Source organism: Ambystoma mexicanum, chromosome 6p (assembly GCF_040938575.1).
Source record: "Ambystoma mexicanum isolate Mex_15411 chromosome 6p, UKY_AmexF1_1, whole genome shotgun sequence".
Lineage (NCBI taxonomy): Eukaryota > Metazoa > Chordata > Amphibia > Caudata > Ambystomatidae > Ambystoma > Ambystoma mexicanum.
In genome coordinates this window covers 1,310,924,809-1,310,937,374 of record NC_090935.1, presented here as the reverse complement: position 1 = coordinate 1,310,937,374, position 12,566 = coordinate 1,310,924,809, and the positions used below count along the sequence as shown (strand labels likewise).

Sequence of the window (12,566 nt, the reverse complement as noted above, 5' to 3'; positions counted from 1 at the left end):
CATGGTCTTGGATAATTCATCTTGTCCACATCAAATGTGTGTCAGCACAACCATTGACAAAAAATGTGCTCTATTCCACGGAGTGGGTACATTTAACAAAAAATGATGATAAGTCCCATCCCCGGATCTTCTTCTCTACCGGTTTCGACGTTTTTGAAAAAATATGAATGGAATAACGTCTTCATCAGGAGGACCACTTGATACAGTATTACCACTGACTCCCAATGTCATGTGCTCAAACTCGTCAGGCCCATTAAATCTGACTCCAGGAGATATCACAAAGTTTCAAAGAGAGCTCAAGAAACAAGTCGCGCTACTATTGCTGACGTTGGTGTTGCCTCAGTACACGTGACTTTAGATGCATTTTAAATCACGGCCGGAAAGGATAAAAAACTGAGAAAGGAAGAGGGCCGCTCCACATAAGCGTCGAAACTGAGACAGAGCCTCCATCATTATTGCCTTGGCAGAGTCTAGTGCCCAAAGATTTTTGTGGCAACATTATTACATGGAACCCACGATTCTCAACCTGAAGCAGGAAGTGTGTCCCGTGAGAGAAAAAGTTGAGCACATACACCCGTTCATTCTTCCAATGCAGTTAACCCAAAGCTGAAGTCGAGTGTACAGGGGGATGGACGGCATCCACCCACTTTTTTCAGAGAGCAGACACCATCCCCTGGAGTATTTTAGAGGCCATGTTTAAAATGAGAAACAGTGACTGTCTTTTTTTCAACTTCTGAATTTACGCCATCCTTGGGACTCGAACCGTCTGCCAGATTCACAGTCAGGCACTTCACCACTGCAGCAGATAAGCTGATGAAAAATAGCAAACATCTAAAGGTGAAATGTCACATTTCGAACTGCATGTTCCAGAGAAAACATTGGACCTCATTACGAGTAATCCTGTCTGCAAAAAATTCTGGTAAAACCGCTGGTACTACGGCTCCGGCATTTGTTCCAGACCGTGTTACTCCCAATCTGCCAGTAGGGGCAAGGAACTACCGGCAGGCCTGACCTGCCGTTAATTCAGGCCCCTACGGGCAGAAAACTCACGGAAGCACTGGCACCGTTTGTGACAAATCAACTTCCGGGGCACCCATGGTCCAGGTACGAATATCAGTTTCTAAACCAACAGTCAGCCCCACACCTCTAGTGCACCAGAAGGGATCTAAACAGATTGGAAACATAAGCAAATTATAAACCTCCTTGTCCAATTTTGGTAACGTGGACAGAACGGCAGGCTTATCTCCGCAAGGTCGTGGATCGTTGGTTAGTTGCAACGCAGCGAGAATACAATTATTACCCAATGATAAAAGGGACTGTCCGGTCAAGGTTGCATAAACATATCTACTTTATTATTATCACAACGGACAGTTCTATCAAATACAACACACCCTGTAAAGGAATGCAGAGGACAATCAGTTTCAAGAAGGAAAAGGGATGCACTCCAGATACTGGCAGGAGGGTAGTTGGTAAAGAAATAAATCGCAATAGTTCAAGGATACTTGGTTTCAACACAAAGGGAGCAATGGGTCATAATTTTGTCACTAGAGGCCTTCGGAGAAGGTTCAAGGGGACAGAACCACGATGTACCTTTTGCTTGTAGAAGTTCTTGGTGCTCGACAGGGTCGAGTTGGTTTCAGGGCGCTTTGCAGCTCCTGCGACAGAGTTCAAGATGGGAGACAGATGCGGGTATCAGGCGGCAGGCAGTTCAGCGAGCGAGACTGGACGGACGGCTGCAGGCTGGTCAATATAGCGGCTCGGGGTCAGGAATTGTTGTTTAAGTGCTGGTTGGCGTGTCTGAAGCACTGGTCGAGGCGTCTCAGACGGCGTTAGTGACTGCGGTGTGACAACAGTCAGCAGTGCAGTCAGTTGCAGCTCGAGGGGCTCAAGTGGCTCAAAAATATCCTTTAAGGCAGACACTATGCTTGTCGATGCACTCCTCCTAGCTTCATCACTGGGCTTGTGTCATCCTTTAAGGCGGACGGCCCAAAGCTCAGGAGAGTGTTGCAGGCAACAGCTTTGTCCTTGGTTTGGTTCAGAGACTCTCTGGCACTTCCCACCTAGGAAGCCTACTTGCAGAGCCTTGCAGTGCATGCTGTGTGCTGGCTGGGTACTGGTTCTGGAGCTGCCGGAGGGTCCTCTGGATTCAGTATCTCCCTCTGTTCCCTAGGAGATGTTTAGGCGGTGGATCTTGCTTCCATCTTTGGCGTTCCTGGCCTTCCTTCATTGGCGGAAGCTGTAAGTTAGACTGTACTTTCAGCCAGGGTCCAAATGAGTTATTCTTGTTACTCCTTACAAAGTCTTCAGATGATCTGCCCAAAAGAAGGGCTTGACCGTCTTTTAAAGCCAAATGGGCCCCAGTGATTGGTGTAGGTTAAGCCTACCTTAATGAACCAATCCTGGGTCCCCACCAACAATCTCCTGTATGCGTGAGTTCATAACCAGAGTGCTTTGCAACAGAAAATGTAAGGGGGTGAAAACATGTAATACTAAGTCCCACCCATCTTCCTGTCTGTTGTGGATCAAAGGGTCTTTCTGGTTAATTGAGTTATCTGTGATTCCTGATTAAAGTGGCAGGTTTCCCTTGACACTGTGGGGAGGCCAGACTTTTGTTTCCCGACAAACCACATACTCATACCTTCCGAATGGGGTCCCCCTGCAGGGATGACTACTCTGAATACATAGTTCAAGGCATGACAGGTCACTGCCCTTGATGCTGAGAAGAGGGAGCTGGCTTCAGGTTGACACAGTTCATATCAAAGGTTGTGGGGGTTTTCCTGTCCTTTGTTAGTCCCATGACTAGGCCTCCCGTGGGCCTGTTTGAATTAACTCTTATTAGTATGCGAGGGTGCCACCAGCAGCTAACAAAGGAAAGGGTGGATCCATAGAGCCTTTGTTAGATAATTAGGCTGGCCATGGCAGGAGGAAGGTTTTGCCTTCCCCCTTTTGAGATGCCTTGATGTACTCTTGGCTGTCACATTCCAACTAAATATGACAGGGTGATGACGCCTGTAGGCTGTGTCCACCCAGAGTAAACGGGTCTATGCGTATGTCGTGTGGTGAGCGTAGGAAAATGTGTGCGGATTAGCCACACACATTTTACGGATGTTGATCTACCATTATTCAATTTCATTTAAAATTTACAAAAAGCCCAGGCGAGCGCACACCCGCTGTGCAGATGGTTAAATTCCTCACACCGTTAGCAACTGTGCCAGTGCTTCAGTGGTTCCCATTCCATGGAGTCCGATTGGACTCCATGGAATGGGAACTTACTGCTGTTGCCGGCACCCGTAATATCTCGTTAACACTGGAATATCAGGAGTGTGTAGCGGTAAGGCAAGACTGCTGGTAACCTGCCGGTAGCATCGGGGGGTTATCAGCAGGCTCCTAATGAGGGCCATTGTTATTGATTCTTGGAGTTTGAAAACATGCACACCTTTTAAAGTTTTCAAAACACTATTAGAAGAAAATATCCTCTCTTGGTTTTTTATGTATGTGCAATTTGGATGGGTTTGCAAAGCCAATTGAAGGAAATTTGCGTATTGCATCTTGATACGCTAATTTCCGGTGACATCACATCCCATTGCTTATGTTTATGAGTCCCCCACTTTTCTTTAGGACTTGACCCCTGAGTGAACCTATCCAGTTACCCTGAATAAGGGCCCACACACTCACCCAAGTGATGTAGTTGACGTTGTCCTGTAGTACGCTTTAATATTAGAACGTATTTTTAGTAGTTTCTATCTTGTTTGGTCTGGAAGATATTTTCCTGAAGTTCAGGTTTAGGCCACCAAATGAATGGGAATGAGGCTCACAAGGCTTCACCTTAAATGCTTAGGAAGGAAAGGGGGAGGCCTGTGGGTTTGAGGGAAAAGCCTTCTATAATCAACTCTTGTGTTGCCTTTGCCATTCATCCCCAACACACGCCCCCTTTGGTGACAGGTGGTGTTGCACGAATGGAAATTCCAAGAATTGAAATTCAGATCCCAATAATTTCTGTCAGAGACAGGTATTTGTTGATACGTACATGACACTTAACCATTTGATTCTAATCCAAAATCCAGATCAGAGCTGTGTATTCCTAGTGCCCAACAGCACACATATTTTTCACTGGTCAAAACAGAAACCCCCCCTATAGGTACGGCGTAACTATGGGGTAGATTCTGTTTTTTCCCCAAAGGTCCTCTTAGCTTTTCTCCATGAAGAATGTGATTCAGCATAAAAGAATTGCCCAGAGTGGAGACTGTGTGTCTTGGGCAGCTGGGGATCAGTGTGTTCCTCATTTCAGGAAGGTGAGTGGGAGGGCAGCGGTGGATGAGGCAGCCGCCACACTTCTCATGTGCAGGTTCTTTTCCTTTGGAATGATCCGCGAGTGCCGTGCAGAGGTAACGTGCCCACGCTGAAACTTCCAATGATCTGCGTCTCTGTGCCGCTCAGATGTCCCATTTGGCCTCATCTGCACGCGACAGCGCCATTCTGTGCTGGCCACTTTAATATTGGTCTACAGGAGGCCTAATGGTGTGTATGCTTATTTTGATGTAGGCCAAAGCATACTTTTTGCTAATCAGACCTTGCCATTGCCTCCTCCATCTTTTTACTTTGCCCTCCCAAAGGATATTGATTAAAACAGTTAAATTGGCGCAGACCTGACGCTGTCTGTGCAAGCACTCGGAGTTCCTGTGCCGGGGTTCCCTCCAGGGACGATAATTGTAGTGTCTGAGTGAAAGTAGCAATACGTAGCAAGTATCCTCCTCCGGCCGTGGAGTGCAATCGCTTTTTGTAATTGCAGCTTCAAAGGCTGGAGCAATTACGGTGCACGCTGGTTGGGTTGGCTAATAGGCAGTGCCACCTGGTTCTGCTTACTCGGCGGTTGTTTCCCTCTGAGGCAGGGTAATCATTCTGTTGAACACAAATAATTTGAGGCGGGAAACTCATAAGTATCGCCCATTGCTGTAGGGCCTGAGGCTAGCAAAGTGGTGTCCAGGACTGTCAGGGGTAGAGAGTGTTCAAAGTGGGGAACTTGTCTTCTGTACTTTTGTTTGCTGTGCATTTGCTTCTTTGAAGATCCCAATTTCTTTTCTGACCCCCTCAGTTCTCTGTAAGGGACTGTTGGATGATGTAATCTTTCCGTGATGATTTGGGATTGCGTGTACCTTCTACTCTGTGACTCGTCCTTCTTCTTGTTCACAGTGATGGCTACAAGCAGATCATGCCCTACGACCTCTACCACCCTCTTCCCCGGTAAGTGAACCAGTCACTGGCTGTGCCAGCCCGGAGGGGCAACATGCTACTGCACCTGATGTGCGCGCTTGCTGCTATCCCCTAAACATCCTTCTAAGATGTTACATTCTTTACCCTTTATGGTTTTACTTGCTCTTTAAATTAATCTGCTTTAATGGGCGGGAGGACAGCTCAGGGGCAACGTGCTGGCCTTGGAAACAAGATGACACGTAGTAACGCGGGTTCGATCCCCGTGCTTAGAAACCTCTGGGTATTAAGTGTGTTATAAACCAATTACAATGTGATTTTGTTTTAAGGGAGGGGTGTTGCTGGTCCAAGCCTAGTCCCCCCCTTGCATTAACGTTTTTGTCACCAACAAAGTTACAAGTGCCTCAATGCCTTGTGTGGGGCCTTATGCTCCCAAGTCTTGCAGTGCAAGAGCTCCCAAGTCGCCCCTTTTCCCTTGCCCTCCTTCCTTCTTCACCCTAATGCCCTTTCTTTTCCCTCCTCCTTTCCCATCCTCACCCCCTCCTTCCCTCTTACCCTCACAGATTCATTGCGCTACATACTGTTTTATTGGTCTGATTCATGTTTTGTAAATTGCTTCTACTGTTAAAAAATGTTTTATGTACCTTGTGGTAAATAATGTACAGTGCTTTGGATTAAAGCGCTATAGAAACACAATAAATACAAATACAAATACAAAATGCCTGTTGCATGAAAAACCAGGACTGGCTTTACTAGGGACCACTTGGCAGCTAAGCATCCCCTGGACATGATATTCTTGGGGGGGGGGGGGGGGGTGGACAGCAATACATGTTGCACTGCAATACTGAACTAGTTGGCTCCATGGGCAGCCCTTCAATCAGAGAAGCTTTCTTCTCGAAATAGCCTTGCTGGCATGCATGTCAAGCTCCAGTGGTTACTTGGGAATGTCCTTTTGCAACGCTGGTGTGTTTGGTGTATGTCTTGACCCTGGGCCCTGGCACGCAACCTTCTTTAGTTCGCGTGGGCAAGGCTGTGAATAATTGAGACTTGTTTCAGTTGGAGGTTGTCTTATGCATATATATTTTGGGGTGAGTTGTGTAAAGCATGACACGCATCCTTGCTGTTGCTCCAGAGTCTGGGAGCGCCGTTATGTGAAGGTGACAGGCACCAACCTTTGTCTTTCTTCACCTCTGGCGGACCCTAATCTAATCTTGTGCCCACAGGCCCGTATGGTGGGCTCATTTAGTGGGCACAGGAGGCTGCGAAGTCAGCAAAGTTGGTCATGTGTCCCGTTCTCTTGGTTGTAAGTGTGTGGCGTGGGGGGTAGAGAGGGTTAACAGAATCCCGAAGTCGGGGAATGGGATGTCAGCAGGGTTGACAATATGGCCAGTTACCTTAGTGCAAAGGGTATGGGGGAGGGGGAGAGAAGGCTGCATTCGGGTGATGTGGTATCTGGAGAGTTGCCAATATGCTGTTTCACCTTAGTGGTAAGAATGACCACATTCTTACCACTAAGGTGACACAGCATAGTGTCAACTTTCCACATACCACATCACCCGAATTCTTACCACTTAGGTGACACCGCATATCGTCAACTCTCCAGATACCACATCAGCCTAATTCTTACCGCTAAGGTGACACAGCATATTATCAACTCTCCTGATGCCACATCACCCGAATGCAGCCTTTGCTGCCACCTCCCCCCATACCCTTTGCACTAAGGTAGCCGAAGGCTGCAGTCAGGGGATGTACTGTCGTCAGAGTTGATGATATGGCGTGTTCCTATTGGGAAGGCCACAGTCGGGGGATGTGTACTCACCAGAGACGACGATATCCTCTGTTCGATTGATTCCGCCATTACCACCCCACTCTAAATGATGCCCAAGGAATCATTTCCAGTGGGGTAGTTTGCAACGTTGGTTGGATGGTGCGTTTCATATTTTTCTAGTGGAGGTCTTGGACCTGGCACACACACACGTGTGTGCTTGAGGGCATGCCTGTGAATAATTGAGACTTCTTTCCAGTGGAACATCCCTGGATCTTGCCTTATTTATATATTTTTTGGGTGAGTTTTGTGAAGCATGACACACACCCTTGCTGCTGCTTCAGCATTTCAGAGCAGCAGGCACCAGGCTGTGCCTTTGGTGACTCCGGCTGACCCTAGGCGTGAAGTTGAGTCTCTAGGCCCTCCCGTTGGGCTCCTTTAGTGGGCCTACAAGACTGCACTACGGGGATGTCCGCAGAGTTGGTGATATGACCCGTCCCTTTAGTGGGAAGGGTGTGGGGTTCTGGTCACAACCTAATAGTAGGAGAACTATTCTTGGAACCAGCACACTTACCTTCAAAAAAATGACCTCACTATGATCTAAATCTATATCAAGAGATCTGAGGCGTTTTAGCTTCCACTTGGTCAATAATGACAGCTCGTGATAGGGCAGTGCCAGCGATAGCAGCACACCAATCTTCAGAGTGGAGTAGGGTCAACTCAGCAGTGTGTCATCGTGGTGGTGGTGGCACTTTCCATCCCATCTGAGGCCTGGAAACGGGAAACAAGGCGGATATTATTGAAATCTGCAATATTATACAGGATGCTTGTCCAAGAGTTAAGACACATAATATAAAAATACCAGGAGTTCCCCTAGGGACAGACTCAAAGCCGCCTACTGGTCAGATGCAAACAAAGCCTGCTTTATGCAGCGAGCAAGCATCGGAGAGAATTCATGCCTGCCCCCCCCAACCCTCCCAACTGACTCATACATCATGAGATTTCCCCAAACCGTGCCTGCAGAGCACTGACAGATGGAGTCAATGCTCAGTGCACTGAGGCGAACTGCCAGCAGTCTACACACGCTTATTTCGGGAGGAGACTAGCCATACGGTAACTCAAGTGGTGGAATAGCCACGTTTCCTCAGTTTATGCAAGGCTGTATATCACCAGTTATCATATTATTAATAATAATAGGTTTTATATAGCGCCTCATGTCGGATTCCTCTCCCCTAAGCACTGTAGTCGCTGTCAATATTACCCAATTTACCTGTTCTCCTCATCAACACAAGGGCCCGAATTCCATAGGATGTGCAGCTGTGCAAGGGGGGCACATGCTGGCCATACATAACCTGTAATGCTCAAGTGCAAAGTTCATGGAACATGCACCAGGACCAGGATGGTAAGGAGTTTCCGGGTCAATAGGTCATCCCTTCTGATTGGTGCAGCACGCCAACTCAGCGCCACTGACTTGTGTTTTCACACCTGTAATTGGATTTGTGATCTTTGAAAATAACATGCACAACGAAATGCCACACGGACCTTTGTGATGAGTGAATTTGATATGGAATGTCCTTTCTACAACATCTCTTTTTTTTCTTAAACACGGTTTATAAGCAAAAACTAGAAACACAGATTTTTAAATTGGTTTACAACATTTTTATTTAGCACCTGTTTAAAAAATATGCCTGCTTAATCAGCGAAGATGAAATAAATTGGGCACACTATTTTTTTTATAGTATTCGCTCCAAACTAAATGCTCTCTTGGACCTGTTCATCCAGACCTCGACACGTAGCCGAAGGTGTCTCTGAGTGCCGGTGTTCATGACTTCATTATCTGGGTGCCGGATAATACATTCCCCCAGTGTCTGGGCCCTGACTTGATTGAATTAATTTGATGTGGTTTTCCAGAGTGCGCCGTAACCTGTTTTAGCACGGGGGGGGCGGGGGGGTGCAGGAGGGGGGGACTGGCACATGATTTGCCTGGAAAGATGGCGAGAGGAAGGACAGCCAGCATGTGGGGGGCATGCACTGTTAAGGTGATCACAGCCATGGTCTTACTACAGAAACGAGGGATTTCAAGATGACCAAGTCTAAGCAGAGAGTAATGCTCCGGTTTTTTCCCTAATAAAACGGGGACCCTGTCCATAGGATACTGTTTGGGTAACGCATAGAGGCCAGCATGGACCAGAATCCGCTGGTGCCTCAGAAGACAGTGAAAATGTCCGGTGATATGAACGCTATGTTTATTAAAACCACTACTGGCCAAAAGCCTGGATCCAGCGTTTTGAACTTGCAGGCATCAGAAAGGCGTGCAGTTCCAAGTAATAACATTGCCACAATTGAGTCTGGATGAAATGGCATATGTAACAACTTTTGTTTGACACTCTGACATCAGGAAAGGCGAAATTGTATGAAAAGTGCATTTAATAATACTGTAGAAGAGATTAACTAGAAATCAGCGCTGACCGTAATGTAATCAATAATAAAAATGTAAGACAACAATATTGTTTTGAATTGAAATGATTGGTGTGTAAATCACGTTATTCCGTTTTCAAACTTAATTACATATAAACCTGACAAATATTTTTGTTCCAATTTGATAAAATAATTACATAGATCTCCAGTAATTAAATCAACCAATGAGAATCATTAATCAAACTTGATTCCATGTAGTTTGTCCCCTTTAGCGGTGTGATAATGTATAAGTCAGTAGAGTTTATGATCTCCTTTGACAATATTGTTATACAATTCATTGAGTATTCACTCTTGTTCACAACAAACCACAAAAATGTCATTCACCAGCCAGCAGCCGACATGTGTTTCAACCTGCGGTCTTGCTCAAGGCCGATACATGTCATAAGCTGTTATTGTATTACATTAGGTTTGGCTTAATGGCAAAGAGCCCCGTGCAAACATCTATGTGCAGCAGAGGGAGGAGCATGTGAAATGCATTGCATCCCCAACGGATGCCATCAGTTGTTCAGTGTGTATCTGTCATTTGATGGCTGTGCCAAACAAGGCAACACCTGCACTCTTCTATGTGTCCTTGTGTTGTGTAGTGGCATGTCCAAGAACACCTAAAGGAGAGCATTCTTCCTAATGTAGAGGAGCAGGTGGACATGTCATCCCTAGCTCCTGCCTCCTCACCTCCGTCATACTGGAACAGAAGGAGAAGAGCCCTACGTGGGACACCAGGTATCATCCCAAAACTGCATTGAGTATATGAGAGGTGATATGCACTCAGACAACTATATAGAATGTACCCTCGCGCTGAGAGGGTGGAAGGATGTCTGCGCACGCCATTGGACATCATAGAGCGATAAGTAAAATCTGACGAGCAGAGTGATGTCATAGAGGAAAGATACTGAGACTCACTGAAACAATATGCAAATACTCAAAGAATAAAGATGTAACTGAAGTAACAAGAGAAACATGTAATCGAATATGAAGAAATCGTATATGAAAGAATCTAAAGTAACTTGCTGACCAATAAATGTATATATGCAAAAACGCAAGGCATATCAGACATATAGAAGCTTGCTGCAGAGGAAAACATAACATGGCTAGGGCGGCCATGATGGAAAGATTGACTTCGGACTCGTATTAAAACCAATTAAGCTACCTCGGGGACAGACCATGGCTGCAGAGTAGGAGACGCTGGAAAAACAGATGTTTGTGAGGAATAAAGAGGAGTCTATTGTCCTGGGATCAAGGATGCTACGTCAAGGAGTAATTGCAAGGCACTAGGGGAGTCAAAGGGATAAGCCATGTATGTAAGACATATTTCTCTTAGATTAAGCAAAGGAGTACACATCTGCAAGAGCCAAGTATTAAACAATTAAAGATGTGGAAAACCTATGGAAGATGGGGTGAGCAAGTCTCCAGAGGCCAAGAAGGGTAATGACACCCAGCTCAATTGAATCAAATAGCAGTAAACAGAATGTTGAGATGGACACATTTGTGGTCTCCTCACACGTGATTCAGAAGTTGAAAACAAGGGCTATTCATTAAGCCAAAACTTAGATAATGGTGTGCCTACACTCCCTTGAATATCCCAGAACAGAGAAAAGACTTTGAGGTCAACTACAAAGAAGAAGCCTTAGCTTGGGGCCTGGCCGATGAGAGACGATGCACTAATTGAGAAAGTGGTTAGGTGTTCTGACGTTGCTTGCGGCACCTGAGTTTAATTTTGTTTACGTGCTCCTAACGACCCAACAGTCCAGGGTTGGGAAAAAGCCTGCCAACCAACCAGAGGGTCTATGTAGCAACATTCTATACAATGTTACAAGCACCAACCTGCTGCCATTTTTTCTGCGATAATCAGTATTATACGTATTTAGAGGGGGTTCATCCTGGGAGGCCTGTACAGCCAGTTACATGTGTGTAATTGACTCAACCTACCATACTCCCTAGTACAAGTGAACGTGTACCACTAGCATTGACAATGAGTAGAGCAGTACCCTGAAAGGCCTCTAAAAGTCACATGTCAGCTGTCAGCCACGCATCCTTGCATCATTCTGACGGTGATCAAATGAGTACTCTGGTCTGCTTGGCTCTGCTTTTCATTCTTCTATGAAGGATATTGTGAGTGATGTTAAGGTGGGAGGGATGCCATGACAATCTGCTGACCCTGAAATGTGGGTACAGCTACAGTAAAAGCAGTCACTTGGCAGATGTACTTAACTCAGCTCTTTAGAGAGCTTGGTCTTTTAAAGGGTCAATGTGCCCGTTGCAGAGCTCTGGGTATAGCCTGCAAGGTGGGTGATTAGATTGTGCGCAGGTGTGACTTATATACTTCACCCCATAAAGGTGATACAATGAGTCATTGGTAACATCAACACTAACAAAATCAAGACGTGATAGTCCTGCGTCCCTGCCAGGGATTACGCCTGTGACCTGCAGGCAATGGATAGTTATCTGCGTCACACTAGTACCACCACACGCTGTTATATCCCAAACAATGCATTGACCTTTTTGCGGCCTTAATCAAAGAGCCCATTCCGAGCAATCTTCTTGGAGCCGCTTTTGAGCCTAGCTGCATGAAGAAATGCTGCGTACTATCTCTGCTGGATCGACAGGTGCTAGCAGCAGCTACGTGGGACACACGCGCCACGCAGAAACATAACATCAAACATATTGTCGATGTATTACGCCTTTTAATCGTCTGTTAGTGGAATGTAAACAAGCTCACACGAAAGACCATGATTCAATAAATATATGTGGATGTTATTCAATTATTAAATGTTTTTTTAATGCACCACTTTACATTCGCAGCTGCATTAAGGCTCCTTATGAGGGAACTACACTTTACACCGGAAAATGACCTCCGATATCGTAAAAGAAGCTGGTCTAGACTGCTTTCCATTATTGCCGCAGTGCGCGCAGACGCAAAGCGCTGTAGCAATAAAAGAAAGACTTTAACACGCGCGGATCGTTGCGACAAGACCGAATGTTACTGGCACAAAAAAAAAGAAAAAATATCTGCAGGCGTGCGCAGCAACATTCGGCCTACTTATTTACATACCACGATGTCCGGGGATGAAAAAAACACCAAATTATGATGCCTGTCAAAAAGCCGCGTTTGGGCCCG

At 46.0% G+C, this 12,566-nt stretch overlaps 1 protein-coding gene across 1 annotated transcript in view; it reads left to right on the top strand.

The window, feature by feature from the left end:
* ADAMTSL1 (ADAMTS like 1) overlaps positions 1-12,566 on the top strand; it is a 941,617-nt gene that overhangs the window by 413,212 nt on the left and 515,839 nt on the right. The window contains exon 10 of the mRNA XM_069625973.1: positions 5,191-5,241. Coding sequence (XP_069482074.1) covers positions 5,191-5,241 — 51 coding nt within the window. The remainder of the gene's footprint in view (positions 1-5,190; positions 5,242-12,566) is intronic.